The sequence below is a fragment of the Apis cerana genome, linkage group LG11 (genome assembly GCF_029169275.1).
Source record: "Apis cerana isolate GH-2021 linkage group LG11, AcerK_1.0, whole genome shotgun sequence".
NCBI classification, from domain to species: domain Eukaryota; kingdom Metazoa; phylum Arthropoda; class Insecta; order Hymenoptera; family Apidae; genus Apis; species Apis cerana.
The window spans coordinates 13046603-13063988 of record NC_083862.1 but is presented as its reverse complement, the minus strand read 5'-3'; the positions used below and the strand labels follow the sequence as shown (position 1 = coordinate 13063988).

At 27.4% G+C, this 17386-nt stretch overlaps 5 protein-coding genes across 13 annotated transcripts in view; 3 read left to right on the top strand and 2 right to left on the bottom strand.

The window, feature by feature from the left end:
* Positions 1–3161, bottom strand: part of LOC107995090 (transducin beta-like protein 2) — a 43820-nt gene extending 40659 nt beyond the window's left edge. Inside the window, exons 1-3 of one of the 3 annotated variants that reach the window (XM_017052333.3) lie at positions 2263–2518; positions 395–1443; positions 78–305 (exon numbers count right to left, since the gene is read on the bottom strand). Coding sequence is in view for 2 of the 3 variants with exons in the window: in XM_062082059.1 (XP_061938043.1) it covers positions 2666–2732 (67 nt within the window). In the remaining variant the exon portion in view is untranslated. Of the gene's footprint in view, positions 1–77; positions 306–394; positions 1444–2262; positions 2519–2665 lie in introns of those variants that run through there. The other 2 variants (XM_062082059.1, XM_062082060.1) reach the window with 2 other exon arrangements.
* Positions 3162–4373: 1212 nt separating this feature from the next.
* LOC107995094 (coiled-coil-helix-coiled-coil-helix domain-containing protein 2-like) lies at positions 4374–7636 on the top strand. Its single transcript, XM_017052343.3, has 4 exons — positions 4374–4845; positions 6763–6874; positions 6948–7167; positions 7286–7636. Exons 1-3 carry the CDS (start codon positions 4760–4762, stop codon positions 7149–7151), a joined length of 402 nt encoding a protein of 133 aa, XP_016907832.1. The 5' UTR covers positions 4374–4759; the 3' UTR covers positions 7152–7167; positions 7286–7636.
* Positions 4846–6583, top strand: LOC107995093 (coiled-coil-helix-coiled-coil-helix domain-containing protein 10, mitochondrial). Of its 5 annotated transcripts, none has more exons than XM_062082048.1 (4): positions 4846–5120; positions 5459–5707; positions 5892–6271; positions 6373–6583. In XM_062082048.1, exons 2-4 carry the CDS (start codon positions 5667–5669, stop codon positions 6381–6383), a joined length of 432 nt encoding a protein of 143 aa, XP_061938032.1. In that variant the 5' UTR covers positions 4846–5120; positions 5459–5666; the 3' UTR covers positions 6384–6583. The 5 variants fall into 5 exon arrangements, with proteins under 5 accessions (XP_061938032.1, XP_061938033.1, XP_061938034.1 ...); XM_062082049.1 differs by having other exon boundaries at positions 4849–4991; positions 5495–5707; XM_062082050.1 differs by having other exon boundaries at positions 4849–4991.
* On the bottom strand, positions 7239–12249 carry LOC107995091 (mitochondrial Rho GTPase). Of its 3 annotated transcripts, XM_017052337.3 has the most exons (14): positions 10723–12249; positions 10445–10650; positions 10319–10369; positions 10134–10235; positions 9999–10040; positions 9732–9897; positions 9551–9671; positions 9283–9475; positions 8961–9227; positions 8652–8864; positions 8387–8583; positions 8090–8128; positions 7833–7904; positions 7239–7471 (listed from the first exon to the last, which is right to left on the bottom strand). In XM_017052337.3, the coding sequence occupies exons 1-14, from the start codon at positions 10919–10921 to the stop codon at positions 7345–7347; spliced, it is 1995 nt and encodes a 664-aa protein (XP_016907826.1). In that variant the 5' UTR covers positions 10922–12249; the 3' UTR covers positions 7239–7344. The 3 variants fall into 3 exon arrangements, with proteins under 3 accessions (XP_016907826.1, XP_016907827.1, XP_016907828.1); XM_017052338.3 differs by lacking the exon at positions 7833–7904; XM_017052339.3 differs by lacking the exons at positions 7833–7904; positions 8090–8128.
* Positions 12250–12447: 198 nt separating this feature from the next.
* Positions 12448–17323, top strand: LOC107995056 (hexamerin). The gene is made up of 9 exons (XM_017052283.3): positions 12448–12486; positions 12939–13259; positions 13628–13968; positions 14109–14393; positions 14505–14977; positions 15054–15583; positions 15665–15801; positions 15880–16174; positions 16250–17323. The coding sequence occupies exons 2-9, from the start codon at positions 13187–13189 to the stop codon at positions 17146–17148; spliced, it is 3033 nt and encodes a 1010-aa protein (XP_016907772.2). The 5' UTR covers positions 12448–12486; positions 12939–13186; the 3' UTR covers positions 17149–17323.
* Positions 17324–17386: the final 63 nt, after the last annotated feature.

Here is a 17386-nt window from a genome sequence, read left to right as displayed (position 1 = left end):
GTTTTCCAAGAAAAAAATTCTACATATAGAGCATACATATTTTCTAATACATATATTATTCATATACTATTTTTTACCTCAAAATTCTCTAATTCGTTTAACTTCAGAGAACAATAAATTTGAATCCGAAAGTAGTATTCGTAAACTTGAATCTGAAATTTTCTCGTACACGTGTTGTATTTATGTCACTCCTTCGGCTTTGTTCAATTTTACGAGCTTCTTGTACTTATATCCCTTTGCAAATATCTCTTTATGTCTCTGGGTTCCGGCCAACGAACTCTGACTCAAGTTTAAAGGTCGTTCGCCTTGGAGAATTTGGTTCAGATGTGAATTAATCGACTAATAAATATTAGAACTAATAATAGATAAAATATTTCTGATACAATATACTTACAGATATATCTTATATCATTGATCAGATTTATTGAAAAAACAAAAATATGTACTAAAGGAATTAATATGATATGATACATTTTTTTTCTATAAATTAATTATTGCTCGATATATGCTATTACAGAATTTCCGCATTATGCATTTCTGTTCTTAGTCACGTTGCAACGATAAAACATACTTTATAAATACATCGAAGCATTTAACAATGTTTATGCAAGGATCAGCAGAAAAGTTGATATGTACGATCGATTAAAACACCAAGGATGAATGTTCTTCGACTGACAAAAGTTGTATAAGATTGATATCTTATCAAATCTTTTAATAATGAATCATTTTTATACATCAAAGGCCGTCTGATAAAATAAACCTTGATAAAAATGTCGAAAATATATTTTCAAACCAGGAAACACATTAGAGATGATTAATCGGTTTTATGACCATCTGTGTCTCTGTTTTTTATAAAAAAAAAGAGGAAAATATTTACTTATCGATGAATATACGATATATATCGATATAATTATTCGATATAATTATAATCTATAAACATTAGTTTATTTTTAATAATAGCGATAATGTTCGTTGAATACTTGTATATATACATATATATAATTCTTGTATATAATGTATATATATTATCCATATTATTTGATGAAATAAATTCGATATATATAGATTTTTAATTATATAGAAATATATACATTATATTACATTATATAAAATTTTTATCAATAATATTTTCGTATTTCAATACATCAATTCCAAGTTAATAATATTGATTTTGAGGTAAAAACGAGTTTTGAAATTAATTTGAATAAGAAAGAGAAAAAAGATTAATTTTAAATGCAGATTTTGTGTTTGGTGTTATTTGCTATGTGAATTAATGGATTTTCCTGTCAACATCTTGCGTTACAGGACTTCCAATCAATTATCCGTTTGCACATAACTTGGAAAGACGGAACTCCATGCTTCATCGATATGTAACAAGTTCATTGATTAATTCACTTATTCATGTTTTTCTGTTCATTCGTTGTTGCTCATACTCAAATCACACTGCAACACAAGAATCATCAACGTGACTTATTCAATTAAGATTTGAAACAATATTATTATGCTGAATGGAGTGCTTAACCAGATAATAGTGAAGGGATCTACCTGATCTACCTGATCTACCTGTTATATTACCTGCTATTTTTAAAAGTTCTTCTTATCTAATTTATGATACAGATCTATTTGAAATTTGATTATTTTACTGATAATTGATTTTCGAATTTTGAATTTCTTGTTTAGTGGTAATTCATATTTATGATTTTTTTAGATAAAATTTTATTGTAATGAAATATTACAATAATTTGTGAGTGTTTTTGAGAATTTTAAATTTTCATGTAGAAAAAAAAAAAAAAAAAAAAATACGATGTTAGGCGGATTCAAACACGGTTAAAAACATTTTGAAAATTAAAAGATATATAAAAGTATATAAATGACAACAACAAGTTGAAACGAAAAATTGAATAGATTATGTTTTTGTTTTTATTAATTAAATCTATCATATATATATATATATATATATATATATATATATAAAATATCAGTATCAATAAAGAAACACCCTATACATGCTGCGATCTCGAGTACCTGAACTTTGAAATTGGCACAGCGCCATGAAAGAAGTGCGCAACTCCGTGATTGCCACGCGTTTGTGTTACTGGGAAGAATAATTTTGGGCCGGTGTGACGCAGGGGTAGTACTACGTCAAACAAATTTCAAAGAAAAGGAAATAAGATGTAAAAAATAAGAAAGTTCTACAAAAAAAATATGAATATAATTTTTAAAAATGTTTTCATAAATGAGACAGATTATAGCTCTGTTTACCAGCATGAGACGATTGACATGAGTGAGTGTGTGACACAAACACGTCAATCGACGTATAATTTAAATTTGATAGCGCTCGAACAAGGCACCATTTTCTTCTCATCGATTCTTTATTTAACTTCATCTTCTCTTTTTCTCTCATTTTATTTCATCGAGAATTGCGAATCAGAAAGGTGTTTGTCTCTAGCTTTATCACTATCGTGATATTAAATGCGCTTCATATTTCATAGCCACCATCAGATATTACATCAGTTTTCTTAAAATAATTTTTGAACTGCGTCTAATAATATATACAAACAAATTGCCACCATAGCTATATATAATACCGCTTTGTTGCAGACTATACTGACACTTGCCGATACGCACGTGTTTCACAACGATCAAAACAAAAACAATCACTCACCGTGTTCGTCGGATAGGCAATCTTCCTTAATCTTTTGTTGTTTTTCTATGATTAAACGAATGATCATTCCTTTCCCAAAAATATTCTGCGCCGTTTTTTATTTGTTCCTTCGATTTTTCGATTAAAAGGGAATATTTTATCTCGATGAGGGAGAATGTTGCTGAATTGATACATCGGTCGCGTTTCTTTGTTATAGCACAACACTGAATATCATATCGCGTATGAGAAAGAAAGGTTATGTATATGATCTATCTATCAAGAAATTTTGATGATGAAAACGATTATGGTAATATCATAAAAAAATGAAGAAAGGAAAGGGCGTATATACGTAATGCGTGGTCTATCGCGGCCAAGCCGTGGCATCGTGTATACTGAATCATGAGTAACATATTCCCGCCGGTTTATGAAGAGTTTTGTTCAGCTAATGTGCGCATGTGTCGGTGAATGCACCCAGCAGTTGCGGCCAATGCGCGCCTATATTGACACGTGTTGCGCGACGATAACAAGCCGATAACACTGCACTAGAGACAGAAGAAACGACGCAGAAACTGACCAGATCATCGCGCTCCATTCGAAACTTCTCTCCCATGTTTAAAATAACTATTTCTTTTTTTAAAATTTTAGTTTTTTTTATTTATTTTCGTTTGTATTTTCGTTTAATAATAAAATTCATTACATTTTTCTTGAATACGTATTAACGTATCTAAAAAAAAAAAACAAATTGTTAATAAAATTAATGAATTTAATAATGAAAACTTTCAATATTTTGAATAAAATAACATTTAGTAGATGTATCTACATCACTTCTATATTTATATTATTATACAAATTTTATTATATAATTATAATGTATGTTTAATGATGAAAATACTTATATTATTAATTAAAAATTATTAATAAAATTAATTAAAAAGTAAATAATTAGATTTTAAAAAATAATTAATCAATTTTGGAAATTTTTTATTTATTTATTCATTTATTTATTAATACAATATTATTGGAATATATTACTATATATAATATAATATATAATAAGTATAATATTAAAATAAATTAAATAGTTATTTTTATAATGTTACAAATTTTATGTTTTTGTTATTTAATATTTAATATAGATATACACATAATATATATATATTATATATATATAATGTGTATATATATATATATATATATATATACACATATATATATTTATTTAAATTACGATTATATGATTATGAAATATAAATTATAATATATTTGAGATAATATACTTGCTCTTATTGTAAGAATTAAATGTTTTGAAAATTAAAAATAGATTAATTTATTTAATAATATGATAATTATAATATATATATATATAAAAATCAACCTCATCTTGAATTATAAACAATTAATCTATTTAAAAAAAATATACAAATATGAAATAATAAAAATCATACAAATTAAAAAAATCAAATTCAAAAACTATTTATATTTTCATATTTTAAATATTTTATGTTTAATTAAATTTAATTTTGTTTTTTGATTGACAGTTATTTATTGAGTATCATTTATAATCTTTGTTACTTATTTATTTTCAAAGAATATAAATTATTATTTATTATTAAAGTAATCATTATCATCAATACAATTTATTTAACTCTGTAAAAATAAAATGCATATAACAATAAAAATTTAATAGCTGCTGCAAAGATTTGAAAATAAATACATATTTATATTGTTTTGTTGTATTTTAATATCTATATAAATATATAGGTAAATACTTACATTGAGAAAGATGAGATTATGGCGCACTCTGGTAGAATTTTCACAGAGTAGAATTGCTTTATTAAAAAATTTCAAATGATTGAAATGAACAAGTGAAAGAATATATGTTATTTTGAAAATTTTATAAGACTGTAAATCGTTAAATTATTATTTATACAATATTTTTTTGCATACTTCAGAGTACAATAAAAAATAATAAAAAATAATAATGATTAATTTCTAATATTCTATTGAAAAGTAAATACTGTTATATTAAAATAATCATCATCATCACTTAATTTACTTGATATAAAAATGAATTAATTAAAAATTAATTCGAATAAATTAAAAATAAAAATAATAATGTCTGGGAGAAAAAAAACCAACCAGAAAAGTGGAAGACGAGGTCGAGCATCACCATCTCCAATCCCACCGATGCAACAAAAAAGGTTAGTCTATTATTTGAAAAAACTATACATTATATGAATTATATAATGTTCAATTTATATAATTCCGGAAATAATTAATTTATGTTTTTTAAAAGAAATATATATTTTTTATATATTAATAATTACTGACTAATTTTTCTGAATAAGTATATAAATATATAAACTTATTTATACACTATCTATTTATTTTATATCAAAGAACTATAAACAGAATATTTTGCATAAAATCATGCAATAATTTCATAAAATGATAATATATTTATATATAAAAATTTGTAAGTTTTTATTTTTAAATATTGTTATTTTAAAAATAAAAAAATAATTATACATTCTACAAAATAAAATTAAATTTTTATATAAATATTATTTTTTATGTGTGTGTAATATTGATGTGAAATCATGTGAAATCATGTGAAATATTCTATTTAATACATATATATCTAACATGCTAGCCAACATCATAATTTAAATATTATTAAAAATTGATAGTTAATAATACAATAAATTTTATGCATGCAAATAAAATATAATTATATATAATTATAAATGATTTTTTATTAATTTCTCGTATATTTATTATTTAAAATTTATTAATATTTTTTAATTTCTAAAGTTGTGAAATAAACTGAAGTTGTCTCTCTTTTGTAAGTGTTTCCTATTTTATTTCTGGAAAGTTCGATAATTCTGAGTCGGCGCAGTTTGAATAGCTTGCATAACGTATAAAGCCATTAAAGATTTCGTTTCAGTATCAGACCAAGCTTGTACGAGTGCGGATTGTTTATTGTGTTATACGAAATCTAGTGTGCAAAAAAAAAAAAAAAATGCCACGACGTGGACGTGCAGCAAATCCTCCACCAAGGACGTAAGTATTTTTTCTTCGAATTAAATTTATACGCATAATTTTTTGTAAACTATCTTTAATTATTTAATGACGTTGCAGATTTTATTTGACGATATTCATAATCAAATTATGTGATCGCTTTTTTTTTATTTTTTTTATAATTATATATAATTTCATAATTGTGAAAAATAATTTTATTTTTTAGGGTTAGACGAACATCAGCTCCAGTTGCAGCTCCTGCACAACCTCCTGCACATGCTCCTGCAGCAGCACCAATGATGGCGCAACCTCAGCAGCCATCCCTCATGGGACAAATGGCTGCTACTGCTGGAGGTGTCGCTATAGGTTCTGCTGTTGGTCATACTATTGGACATGCAGTAACTGGTCTTTTCAGTGGAGGATCTAGTGAATCTGCTGTTGCACCTGCAGCACCTGCTGTAGCACAAAGTGCACCAGCTCCTGCACCTATTGGTGGAGCTTGTGCTTGGGAAGTAAAACAATTTTTGGAATGTGCTAATAATCAATCTGATCTTACATTGTGCGAAGGATTTAATGAAGCTCTTCGTCAATGCAAAGCAGCTAATAGTAAGTTTAAATTATTATTATTATTATTATTATTATTATATTATTTGTATTATATTAATGTATTATATATATTTTATGTATATTATGTTTTTTAATTTCAGATGTAGTTTAAACAAGCATCTTCCCAAAAGCATTTGGATGATAGAAGAAATTTAGGAGCTCAGCATCATGTGAATTAATTTAATAAATCTTATAAAAATTTGGATTTAATTTACAATAAATAAAAATTATGTTAAAATTATCATTGATATGAATTAGACAATATCTTTGTATGTATAGAAGTGAAATAAATTGACTTCTATTTACACATTATATTTATTTTAATCTTATTATATTTCTATATTTATGTTTTTAAATAACTAAAAAAACAAAAAAAGAATATAAAATAAATATTAATTTTCATACAATAATAAATATATAATAATAATGATCATGAGAAAATATTTTACACTTTTTGAAGTTTTAAATTTTGATTACATATTTCTATGTAGATTTAAGGCAAAAAATTCATCATCTCAACCATGGACAAATAATAGCAGTCAATCTTCAACTTTTCAATCTGCTGCTAGTACAGCAGCTGGAGTTGCTGTTGGTTCTATTATAGTAAGTATTAATTTAATTTTTTTTATATTTTTTTGTTTTCTTTGAAAATTAATGATTCTCTGATTCATATAAGGGCCAAGCAATTGGAAGCACACTTGCTGGCAACATTAATCATGTATCTTCTGCTAAAGCAGAATCTAAAAATTCTGAAGAACCGTGTATTCCTGAAATACGAGAATTCTTCGAATGCGCTTCACGAAACGAAGATCTAGATACATGCAAAGCTTATCACGATATGTGGATGAAATGTCAAAATGGATACAAACATAAAAATTAATCACTCATATGAAATGGTATGTTCCAAAAGATTAAATTATAAATAAAATGTTCTGATCTTTATAATTAATCAAGGACATATAAAAAATTACTGATTTAAGAACATTGTTTATTAACTTAACGCGTTTCTTAAAGACGGCTTTATACTTGAAGTAAAGAGGCAGTTAAATGTGCAAGAAAAGAAATATGGTAGACTATCTTTTTTCTGTATTTAAGACACGCATCACCACAAAACCTGCAACGGTAGCAACTGCAATTCCAAGACCAGCTTTCCACCAGACAATTGAATCTCCTTGTAGTAATCCAAATTGATTTATGTGTCTGAAAAATTAAAAATTATTTATTATAACAATCATTTATAAAATTTTATAAATTCTCCATATAATTTGTCCAATATTTTTATGTATGTGCATATACATATATATGTATTATTTCACAATATAAACGTAATATACTATTCTATAATAAAATTGTTGACTTTGATAATTGTATTTATTGTAATTAAACACGCGCATAACTAAATTTAAATATTGAAATATATATAGAATATAGAAAATCAAATTAAAATTGAAAGATTAAACATGTTTCATGCTCATGCAAAAGAATAATATTGATATTATTTCGTATTGTAAGTCGTGAGCACTCCGTGAAATTAACGGAAACTTATAATACAAACAAAAACCTTGTAAAAGAATTCCACCACTGAGTGGGTGAGGGTTTGACAAGCAACATGTGGACCATTCGCCTCAAACGACTGAAAAGATTTAAGACTTTGTTATAATAGTCTTAATCATGCGATATCTTTTAATGTGAGCAAATCGCCTAGCACATTTAAAAAAATATAATTGTGCATACGTGCAATAAAATATGAAAAAAAAATGTGATTCACGATTTGCTCAAGCTTACAATGCTTACGATGTTGCAAAAATTCAGACCAACCTGTCTCTGTAAAATAATACCCATGCTCCTTGAAAGCGGCTAAACATGAAATCTTTTTGTTAGTGTTTAATATTATAAATTTAATAATTATAAATCAGTATAAAAAATATAATATTTTTCATAAAAATTATAAGAAATATTAAAGTATTTGATAATATCAAACAAATGCGCCACAATTTTATATTTCTTTTATAATGAAATTTTTAAATAAATGTGATTGCCTTTTATAATAATTTTTTAGGAGCTTTTTCATATAAAATCTATTTAATAATCAATATTTTAAGAAATTGAACTTACGGGAAAGCTGCCATTGTTGCTAATTTAACGAAGATTTCACGTCGTATTGTACGAGAGATGCTATAAGGTTGCGGTGGCATTAATTTATATTTATTACAAAAACTTATTGGCTGTAGCAAGTAATCTTGTTTTACTTCGGAAAGATCACTTTTATTTGCTATTATAAGAACAGGAATCTTACTATCTGCAAAATATTTCTGAAAAATATAATAAATTATAAAGAATAATTCCAATACTTTTATAAAATTGTATAAAATTTACTTACAATATAAATCCGTGCAATATATTCAAATGATTTGGGATTACTAGCATCATAAACAAGAGCTGCCACATCACATTGAATTTGTGCTGGAGTTAGAGCATCCTGAACATTAAGTATATTTATATCTCGTAAAATTATTGTCTTTTCCTGACCATACACATGTACTGTATTTACAGTAATATGCGAACTTGGCGGCACAATTTCTTCGGTTAATTTCTGCAATTGTATTATGTTATATATGTATATTATGTATATATATATATATATATATATGTGTTATGTACACAATTATATATCCACACATATATCTACCTCGAGCTTAGGGTCAATAAATGTCCTACATAATGTTGTTTTTCCACTACTTTTTGGACCAATTACATGACAACTATAAACATTTCTACTTGACTGTTTTTTTGCTAAATCTAATTTTTTTTCACGAGTAACTACAATTGCATTTGTTTGACATTCATTATTATACATGTTATAACCTAAATATGCCATGTATTCTAAAGTTTTTCGCACATTTGTAAGAGTCAATAATGACCATTGACACATATATCCTTGAAATGTAATCCATCCCTGTTGCAGAAAAAATGTTATAAACGAAAGAAATTATAATGAAAAAAATATATACCTTTTCATTAGTTGGTACAATATATTTATATTCATCTCCCCAAGGTGGAGTTAGACATCGTGAAAACAATGATTCCATTTCTAATGGAGAAAGTGCACCATCTCGATCTCGATCATGTTGCATAAATAATAATGTTAAAAATTCTTGTCCTTTATGTGATAATTCAGTCGTACATCCAACTGGAATCTTTAATCTGTATATTATATAGAAAATAAATATAATAAACAAAGTAAAAAAATACTTAAAATATTTTTTATTGTGTACTAACGGTGGATATATATATTCTTTTGACATTTGTAATTCATTGTCATAACCAAATTTTCTTAACACAGCCCATGTTGTTTCATTTCTTCCTCGTTGTATAAATAAACATTGAAGATACATAAAACCTAAAAATAATAAGAATGTATTTCCATACTGACCTTTTGAAAACACAATATGTGAAATACCTTTCATAGTAACACATCCGCAACAAATGCCATCTTGAATATTTTTTGATAATACAGCCTTTACATCTTCCAATACTTGTGGTTGTAATGGAGTATTAAAACACCATTGTTGAAATGCATTTAGTTCCATGTCATTTAGCAAGCCATCATTGTCTAAATCACATATCTGTATACAAAATGTTATTATATAAGTATATAACATATTTAAAAGTATATTCACTTAAGAGTATAACATAATATAAAAAAGAATATATTATATATACTCACTTTAAAAATTCTTTGTAGTGCTATTTTACATTCTTCGGTAAGCTAAATATTAAATTAATATATTATATCAATAAATTATTTATATATATTTTAAATTACATATATATTATTTTATTTTTATATATTAATTTTTACCTCCTGAGTATCATAATTATAAAGTGGTGTGGTAGGATGTAAAACAGCTTTTTGTGCATAATAAAATGTTTCTGAAACATTTTGTAATGTTTTGGCAGAACACTACAAAAATATAATATGAAATTAAAATATTTTATTATAAGCTATTTAATTATATTATATTATTTTAATAAATTTTTTTTTACCTCAATGCAACTTTCAATTTCAGTGAATTCTTTCATTATAGGATATACAGCCTAAAAAAAAAAATAAATAAAAAATTTAAATTAAAAAAAAATAAACAAATATATAAATCATTTAATTTATTAAACCTCAATCGTAGAATAGTCAACGAGATCAATTTTATTTCCCACAAGGACAATTGGACAACGATTATTTGATGAACATCGTCTAATCAATGGTAACCAATAAGTAGCTGCCCTGTCCAAAGTATCCTCATCAACTACAGAATATACAACACAAATTACATGTGCTTTTTGAATTTCATCAGTTAATTGATCTTCAGTTTGTTCAGCAGCTATAAATAAAAGTTACACCAATATAATTGTCATTTAATGTTTATAAAAACAATGAAAATATTTCTAAATACCTGAATAATCTACAATGTGTGTTGGTACTTGTTCCGGTGTAACATCAGCCGGAATAGTAATTTCTTCCGCTTTACAGGGTACATCTTCTGCATATTCTTCACTAACTAAAGATAATATTAAAGAAGTCTTGCCGACTCCGCGATCACCAATTAATAGAATTCTAACATTGCGCCTAGGCGCCACTGAACGTTGTACCATGTTGATTTTAATAAAATAATTATTGCATGTAACGCTGGCATTCACTGCCTAATTTCTTAAAAACATTTTTCGTAGTTTTTTAACTAATGAATCGTATTATATTCTAACCTATAATTTGTACCTATATCAGCAACTAAATTTCACTCTCAATAATTTTTCGATCTTTCACGAAGTCATTTTTATCAAAGTTTGTCTATAATCAGAAATCATAATATAATTCTTAAGATTTATATAGATAAAAAAAAAAATATTACTTCACCCGCTATGATTGAACTTATGCTTCGAGGGTGGCCTTTTCAAGGTTACGTTTGGTACCTCAAATGACAGTATACACATATAAAATGCATACACGTGCGCATATAAATGTAAAAAAGCAATTAAAAGAAGCGAAGGGATAATAAATAATAATTTAAATAATTGTTTCGTTTTCGATTGATACAATAATTACAAGAAACAAGATGAACAGAAAATCATTCTATTTTTGGAATGAATTTAATGGATTTATAGCGCCCACATTTAAATCACATATTGTACTTGTTATACATGAACTCGTAGAAATCGATAGTGCTTAAATATTTTGCTACTTGAGATTAATTTTTAAATATTTTTTAAAGTATCAAATATAAATTTACATTTTTATTCTCTATTTTTACTTTTTATTCTCTAATTATGCATCATAAAATTTTAAAAATATACAAATATAAATAAATAAAAATCATATAAATCTTAATTTTCAATTAAGATTTAAAAAAAGTTTTTAAAAAATGTATACGTAAAATTTTATATTAAAAAATGTTTTTTATTTGAATAATTTTTAAAATTTTTTAAAATTATTAATCAATTAGAATTATTGCATCAATATAATAAAATAAAAAGTGAAATGGTATTGTGAAATACAATAAAAAAAAATTGTGAATGATTGCGTTACTATTATCTAAAACGAAAATATACTTTTACTTTGTTATCATTTATATAAGGTTTCTTTCTTTCTTTTTTGCATATGCAATTATTTGTAATGCTTTATATGTTATCAGAAGCAAAAAATTATTTGTTACTAAATTATTTTATATATGATATTATTTATAAAAACATTTTAAATAATATTATTTTATAAATGATATAATAAAATTTTGATACGAAAATTTTTTATCGTTAAAAGATATATAAATATCACATAATGAAATTTTCTAATGAACGAATGAATAGAAGATAATATATAAAAATAAATATTAATAAATCTATAAAATTAATAATAATTTTATGATTATTAAACATTATTATTATAAATTTTGTGTATTAATTCAAAATTTTTTTTAATAAAAAGTAAAAAAAATATATATTCATAGTCTTTTTATTTGTTTACTATAAATTGCATATTAATATAATTCTGTATATTTTTTTTTGTACCCCCCAGGGATTTAAAAATATAGTCGAATATTTAAAAAATAAATAAAGTGATAACCTTAGCGTATATAGTCACCTGAAAAGTTCAAGACATATATTATCTTATTATATTATCCCGCATTCGAAGATATAGATGACCCTCAACATTTTATATTCTTTTTGTAAGTAAGCTAAAAGTGATTCAGTTATTTAATTAATTGGAAAATAATATATATTATAAATAAAGATTTATTGTTTAATAAAAATTTAATCTTCGAATATTGTTCTATATTTCTATTCTTTTTCCATTATTATTTTTGTTTTGTATTAAATTATTAATTTGTTGTAACAAAAAATGTTATAAATTAATGTAAATTTCTTTTTTAAAATTGTTTTTATATTTAACGAACTTGAATTAAAATTAGAAAAATATTATTATCATAAAATTAAAATAAATTAATATAATTTAATCTGATTTTTTTTTTTTGGATACTTTTTATAATTGAACTTTATAAATGAAAAATATAAAAATTAAAATAAATATAATTCATAATATTTTAATCAAATGAAAATAAAGCTTTTCAAAGAAAATTGAATAAATATAATGAATGAAGACTACCGGTAAAAATTTCAGTATTTAATTCTCCGTATAAGAGGGCTTGATGCATAATCTATTTGCAATGATACATATCATCATTTAACCTTCGATCGAATGCGCCAAACACATTCGAAATACTTAGTTATGGATATCGCGGGTAGACTGCGAAATCTTGAAAGAGGTGGGTCGGCAGGTCGCCGATAAACCCCTTCTTCGATAGAGTTTAAGTATAAAAGACTGGTTGAACAGACAGTCAACATCGCATCGCATCATTGAATTTCGCAATGAGGTATTTCATATTCCTGCTGGCTCTGGTAGCCTTAGGGGTTTGTGCCCCCAACGTCAAACAACGTGCTGGTGAGTTATTATTTAAAACTATTATTTTTATAATTTTAAGTTCTAAAAGATTTAATAAGAATGGTATGAAAATAATTCTATATTATTATTTTTTTTCTTAAAATTTTTTGATTTATTTACTTTCTTTTTTAATTCTAATATTGTTTAAGTTATAAGTTATAAGTTATAAGTTATATATATATATATATATATATATATATATATATATATATATACATTGCAATAAATATTGGTTCTTAATAAGTGAATTGTTTTATTTGTTTGATTTGTTTTATTAAATTTTTTTAATATTAATATTTCAAAAATATAATATGATATTATATTATTATTACCTTTGGATATTAAAGAAATGCTTTTATTTATTTTAGCTGACCAGGATCTCCTCAACAAACAACAAGATGTCATTCAACTTCTACAAAAAATTTCCCAACCAATCCCAAATCAAAAACTTCAAAATCTTGGTGCTAGTTATGACATTGAGAGTAACTCTCATCAGTATAAGAACCCAATCATTGTCATGTACTATGCAGGTGCTGTAAAAGCAGGTTTAGTTCAACCACAAGGTACAACTTACAGCAATTCAATCAGCCAACTTCGCAAAGAAGTTTCTCTCCTCTATAGGATTCTTTTGGGTGCTAAGGATTACCAGACTTTCCTCAAAACTGCTGCATGGGCCCGTATGCATGTTAATGAAGCACAATTTGTTAAGGTATAAGAATTATTTAAATAAAAATATATTAGATTAAAATATTACATTATATTAGATTAAAAATATTTTTTATTGTATTTATTTGTATTGTATTGTATATACTATATTTTATTTACATAATTTTGCTGTTTATTCAACAGGCATTTATTGCTGCTATATTAACTCGTCAAGATACTCAAGGTGTTATTTTCCCACCAATTTATGAAATTTTACCCGAATATCACTTGGATTCTCGAGTTATTCAAGAAGCTCAAAATATTGCTATTCAAAACACTCAAGAAAAAAACAATCAAGAAAACATTCTTATTCCTGTTAACTATTCTGCACTTCTATCTCATGATGAACAACAGCTATCTTATTTTACTCAAGATATTGGTCTTGCTGCATACTATACCCAAGTTAATCTTGCTGGATATATTCAAGAAGTAAATATTCTAAAAATCAATATTAAATACTTTCTTTAAAAAAAAATTATAAATAATGTAATCAAATTTTGGAAAGCATTATAAATTAATGTAATCAATTTTTCTAAATAGCAACAACAACAGCAGCAACAGCCTTTAACTCAGCAACAATATCAACAACAGATTGTAGGAAAATATTTACAACAACAAGCAGGACAACATGATCAACAAGCCAATATTGGTCGCGGAGCTCAATATTTATACCTTCATCAACAACTTTTGGCACGTTATGAACTTAATCGTCTTTCTAACGGACTTGGTTCTATTAAGGATATTGACTACGAAAATGTACAAAGTCTCTATCAACCACATCTTCGCGGTCTCAATGGACTTGAATTCGCAGGCCGTCCTGAGAATCTTCAACTCCAACCTCAAAGGAACCAGCTTATCCGACATGTTGCAACTTTAGAAAAAAGACTGAGAGATGCTATTGATTCTGGAAATGTCGTTACTCCACAAGGCGTTTTTCTTTCTCTGTATCAACCACAGGGTGTGAACATTCTTGGTGATCTGATTGAAGGAACTGGTAGAAGTGTTAATCCAAGGTCAGTGAAAAATATATAACTATAATTTAAAATTATATAACTATGTTTCTATTACTCGTTTTTTCATTTTAAATAGATATTATGGAAGTCTACAAGCTGCTGCTCGCAAACTTCTTGGAAATGCTCCTGAAGTTCAAAACATTTGGGACTACACACCATCATCACTCGAACTTGGACAAGTTGCCGTCCACGACCCAGTTTTCTATCAATTGTATAAAAAAGTTATGAATCTTTATCAACAATATCAACAATCTTTGCCTGCCTATCAATACAATGATCTTATCCTTCCTGGAGTTACCATTCAGAATGTTGATGTCAGTCAACTTGTAACTCTTTTCACCGATTTCTACGTCGATCTCGATGCCGTTACTGGTCACCAATCTCAACAGCAACAAGAAGAACAAACTCCATCTCATGTTAGAGCTCATCTGAAGAGATTGGATCATCAACCTTATCAATATAGAATTACAGTTCATAGCGAACAGAACGTGCCAAACGCAGTTGTCCGTGTCTTCCTTGGACCCAAACACGATCATCAAGGCCAACCCATTAGTATTTCTAAGAATGAACATCTCTTTGTTGAACTTGATCAATTTATCCAGAACCGTAAGTTTCAATGTTTTTTTTTTTCTAATAAATTATTTATTTAGAAACGATTTGTTTATGATTAATATATTCTGTATTTAGTCCATGCTGGTGAAAACACCATTATCAGAAATTCTCAACAAGCTCCTGGACAGAGCCCCGATTGGCCATCTACTTCTCAAATTCAACGAGGAGTCAATGCTGCTATCCGATCCCAGGAACCATTCTATGTCACTGAGGTTAATAAACTTGTCTTTATAAAGAAGAAGATTAAAGATATTAGGAAATTTTGTAACAATCTGATAATATTTTTACAGCCACATCAAATCTTCAGTTTCCCTGCTAGATTATCTCTTCCCAAAGGTCAGCCGCAAGGTTTCCCTCTTCAATTCTTAGTTGTGATCTCTTCATCAAACCCACTTAACGTCCCATATGGACCAGTGATTCCTGAACAAAGTTTGACTTATCAAGATCAGCAATTCCAAGTCGTAAGCGTTGACCAATATCAACAACTGAAAGAGCAAGGTCAAGTTTCTCAAGTGGGCGGAGGAATTCAGCAAAATGTAGAAGTTCTTCCTGAGAATTTGGTCAACGCTCAGCAACAAGTTCAAGGTATATTATCAATAACAATGAAATGAATACGTATGTTATCTCTAATTCTATATCATACGATTTCTTCTTCTTCAGCTGTTAGAAACCATTACGCTAATCTTTACACTAAATACCACGGACAATACCCGAACACGCAAATCCAGAATCCTGTAGGCCAAGGACAAGACATGACCTACTCCGTTCAAGGTGTTGGAGTTGTTAATGCAGGCGCTTGGTTAGGACAGCAAGGTAGTTGGAACCAACAACAAGTGCAACAAGCTCAACAAGTTCAACAACAAGTACAAGCGGCAACGGCAGCGGTACAACAGAGTCAACAGAGGCATCAACATGCCGCTCAAATGATCTATGGACATCAACAATCTCATCATGGATTGCATATTAATTCCTCTCCGTTCGATCAATCTGTACAATCTGGACAACAGCAACAATCTGGACTGCAAGGATTACAAGGTGTTCAAGGTGTACAACAAAGTGTCCAAGGTGTCCAAGTCGCTCAGGGCGTCCAGGGTGTCCAAGGCGTCCAGAATGTCCAAGGTGTCCAAGGTGTCCAGGGCGTCCAAGGCGTCCAAGGCCTGTCGTCCGTTATGCAAGGAGTACAACAAAGTGTATTTGGACAAGGTGTTCAAGGAATGAATGTTCCATATGGCATGCAAAGAGGTCAGATGTGGTCAAACTCTCAAGTCCAAGGCGCAGTCCCGGGAAGTGGTAACGTCGCTAGTGGACAGCAACACGCTGGCGGCTGGCAAAGTATCTACGCTCAACCTCAAACTGTTCAGGACCAGACTGTCAGCGAATATTACCAGAATAAGCCGGTCTCGCAGGTTGCTGGCGGTGCCATGTCTCTTGACGGCAAACCTCTCGGTTTCCCTCTGGACAGACCATTGTCTCTTGGTGCACTCAGCGTTCCTAACATTTTCGTAAAGGATGTTCTCGTCTTCCACCAAGGTCAACCCACCAATGACATCACTCAGTAAATATTCCTACGGCGAAGCGCACAAATGTTGTTAGTAATCGTATGCGAATGATTTACATGAGAGACTTAGCGCGCACAAGATATTGTTAATTAAAAAAAAAAAAATTTATCGAATTGTGAATTACAATGAATTACAATGAATAAATTGCTGTCAGGAGCAAATGTTTATTATAAAATCCAATCTTTTTAATTTTCACCTTATTCAAATCGCTTATTTTTCCAATATATATATATATATT

Bases quoted from the DNA above. Each gene is read 5' to 3' on its own strand.
- LOC107995056 (XM_017052283.3), top strand. From the start codon at position 13,187: ATGAGGTATTTCATATTCCTGCTGGCTCTGGTAGCCTTAGGGGTTTGT. The intron at 13,969-14,108 runs GTATAAGAATTA...TTTATTCAACAG, and splicing joins ATGAAGCACAATTTGTTAAG to GCATTTATTGCTGCTATATT. The intron at 14,394-14,504 runs GTAAATATTCTA...TTTTCTAAATAG, and splicing joins TTGCTGGATATATTCAAGAA to CAACAACAACAGCAGCAACA.
- LOC107995091 (XM_017052337.3), bottom strand. From the start codon at position 10,921: ATGGTACAACGTTCAGTGGCGCCTAGGCGCAATGTTAGAATTCTATTA. The intron at 10,041-10,133 runs GTAAAAATTAAT...TTTAATATTTAG, and splicing joins ATAATTATGATACTCAGGAG to CTTACCGAAGAATGTAAAAT. The intron at 7,905-8,089 runs GTTGGTCTGAAT...AAATCTTTTCAG, and splicing joins GTATTATTTTACAGAGACAG to TCGTTTGAGGCGAATGGTCC.
- LOC107995094 (XM_017052343.3), top strand. From the start codon at position 4,760: ATGTCTGGGAGAAAAAAAACCAACCAGAAAAGTGGAAGACGAGGTCGA. The intron at 4,846-6,762 runs GTTAGTCTATTA...ATTTCTATGTAG, and splicing joins CCACCGATGCAACAAAAAAG to ATTTAAGGCAAAAAATTCAT. The intron at 6,875-6,947 runs GTAAGTATTAAT...GATTCATATAAG, and splicing joins TTGCTGTTGGTTCTATTATA to GGCCAAGCAATTGGAAGCAC.
- LOC107995093 (XM_062082045.1), top strand. From the start codon at position 5,667: ATGCCACGACGTGGACGTGCAGCAAATCCTCCACCAAGGAC. The intron at 5,708-5,891 runs GTAAGTATTTTT...TTTATTTTTTAG, and splicing joins GCAAATCCTCCACCAAGGAC to GGTTAGACGAACATCAGCTC.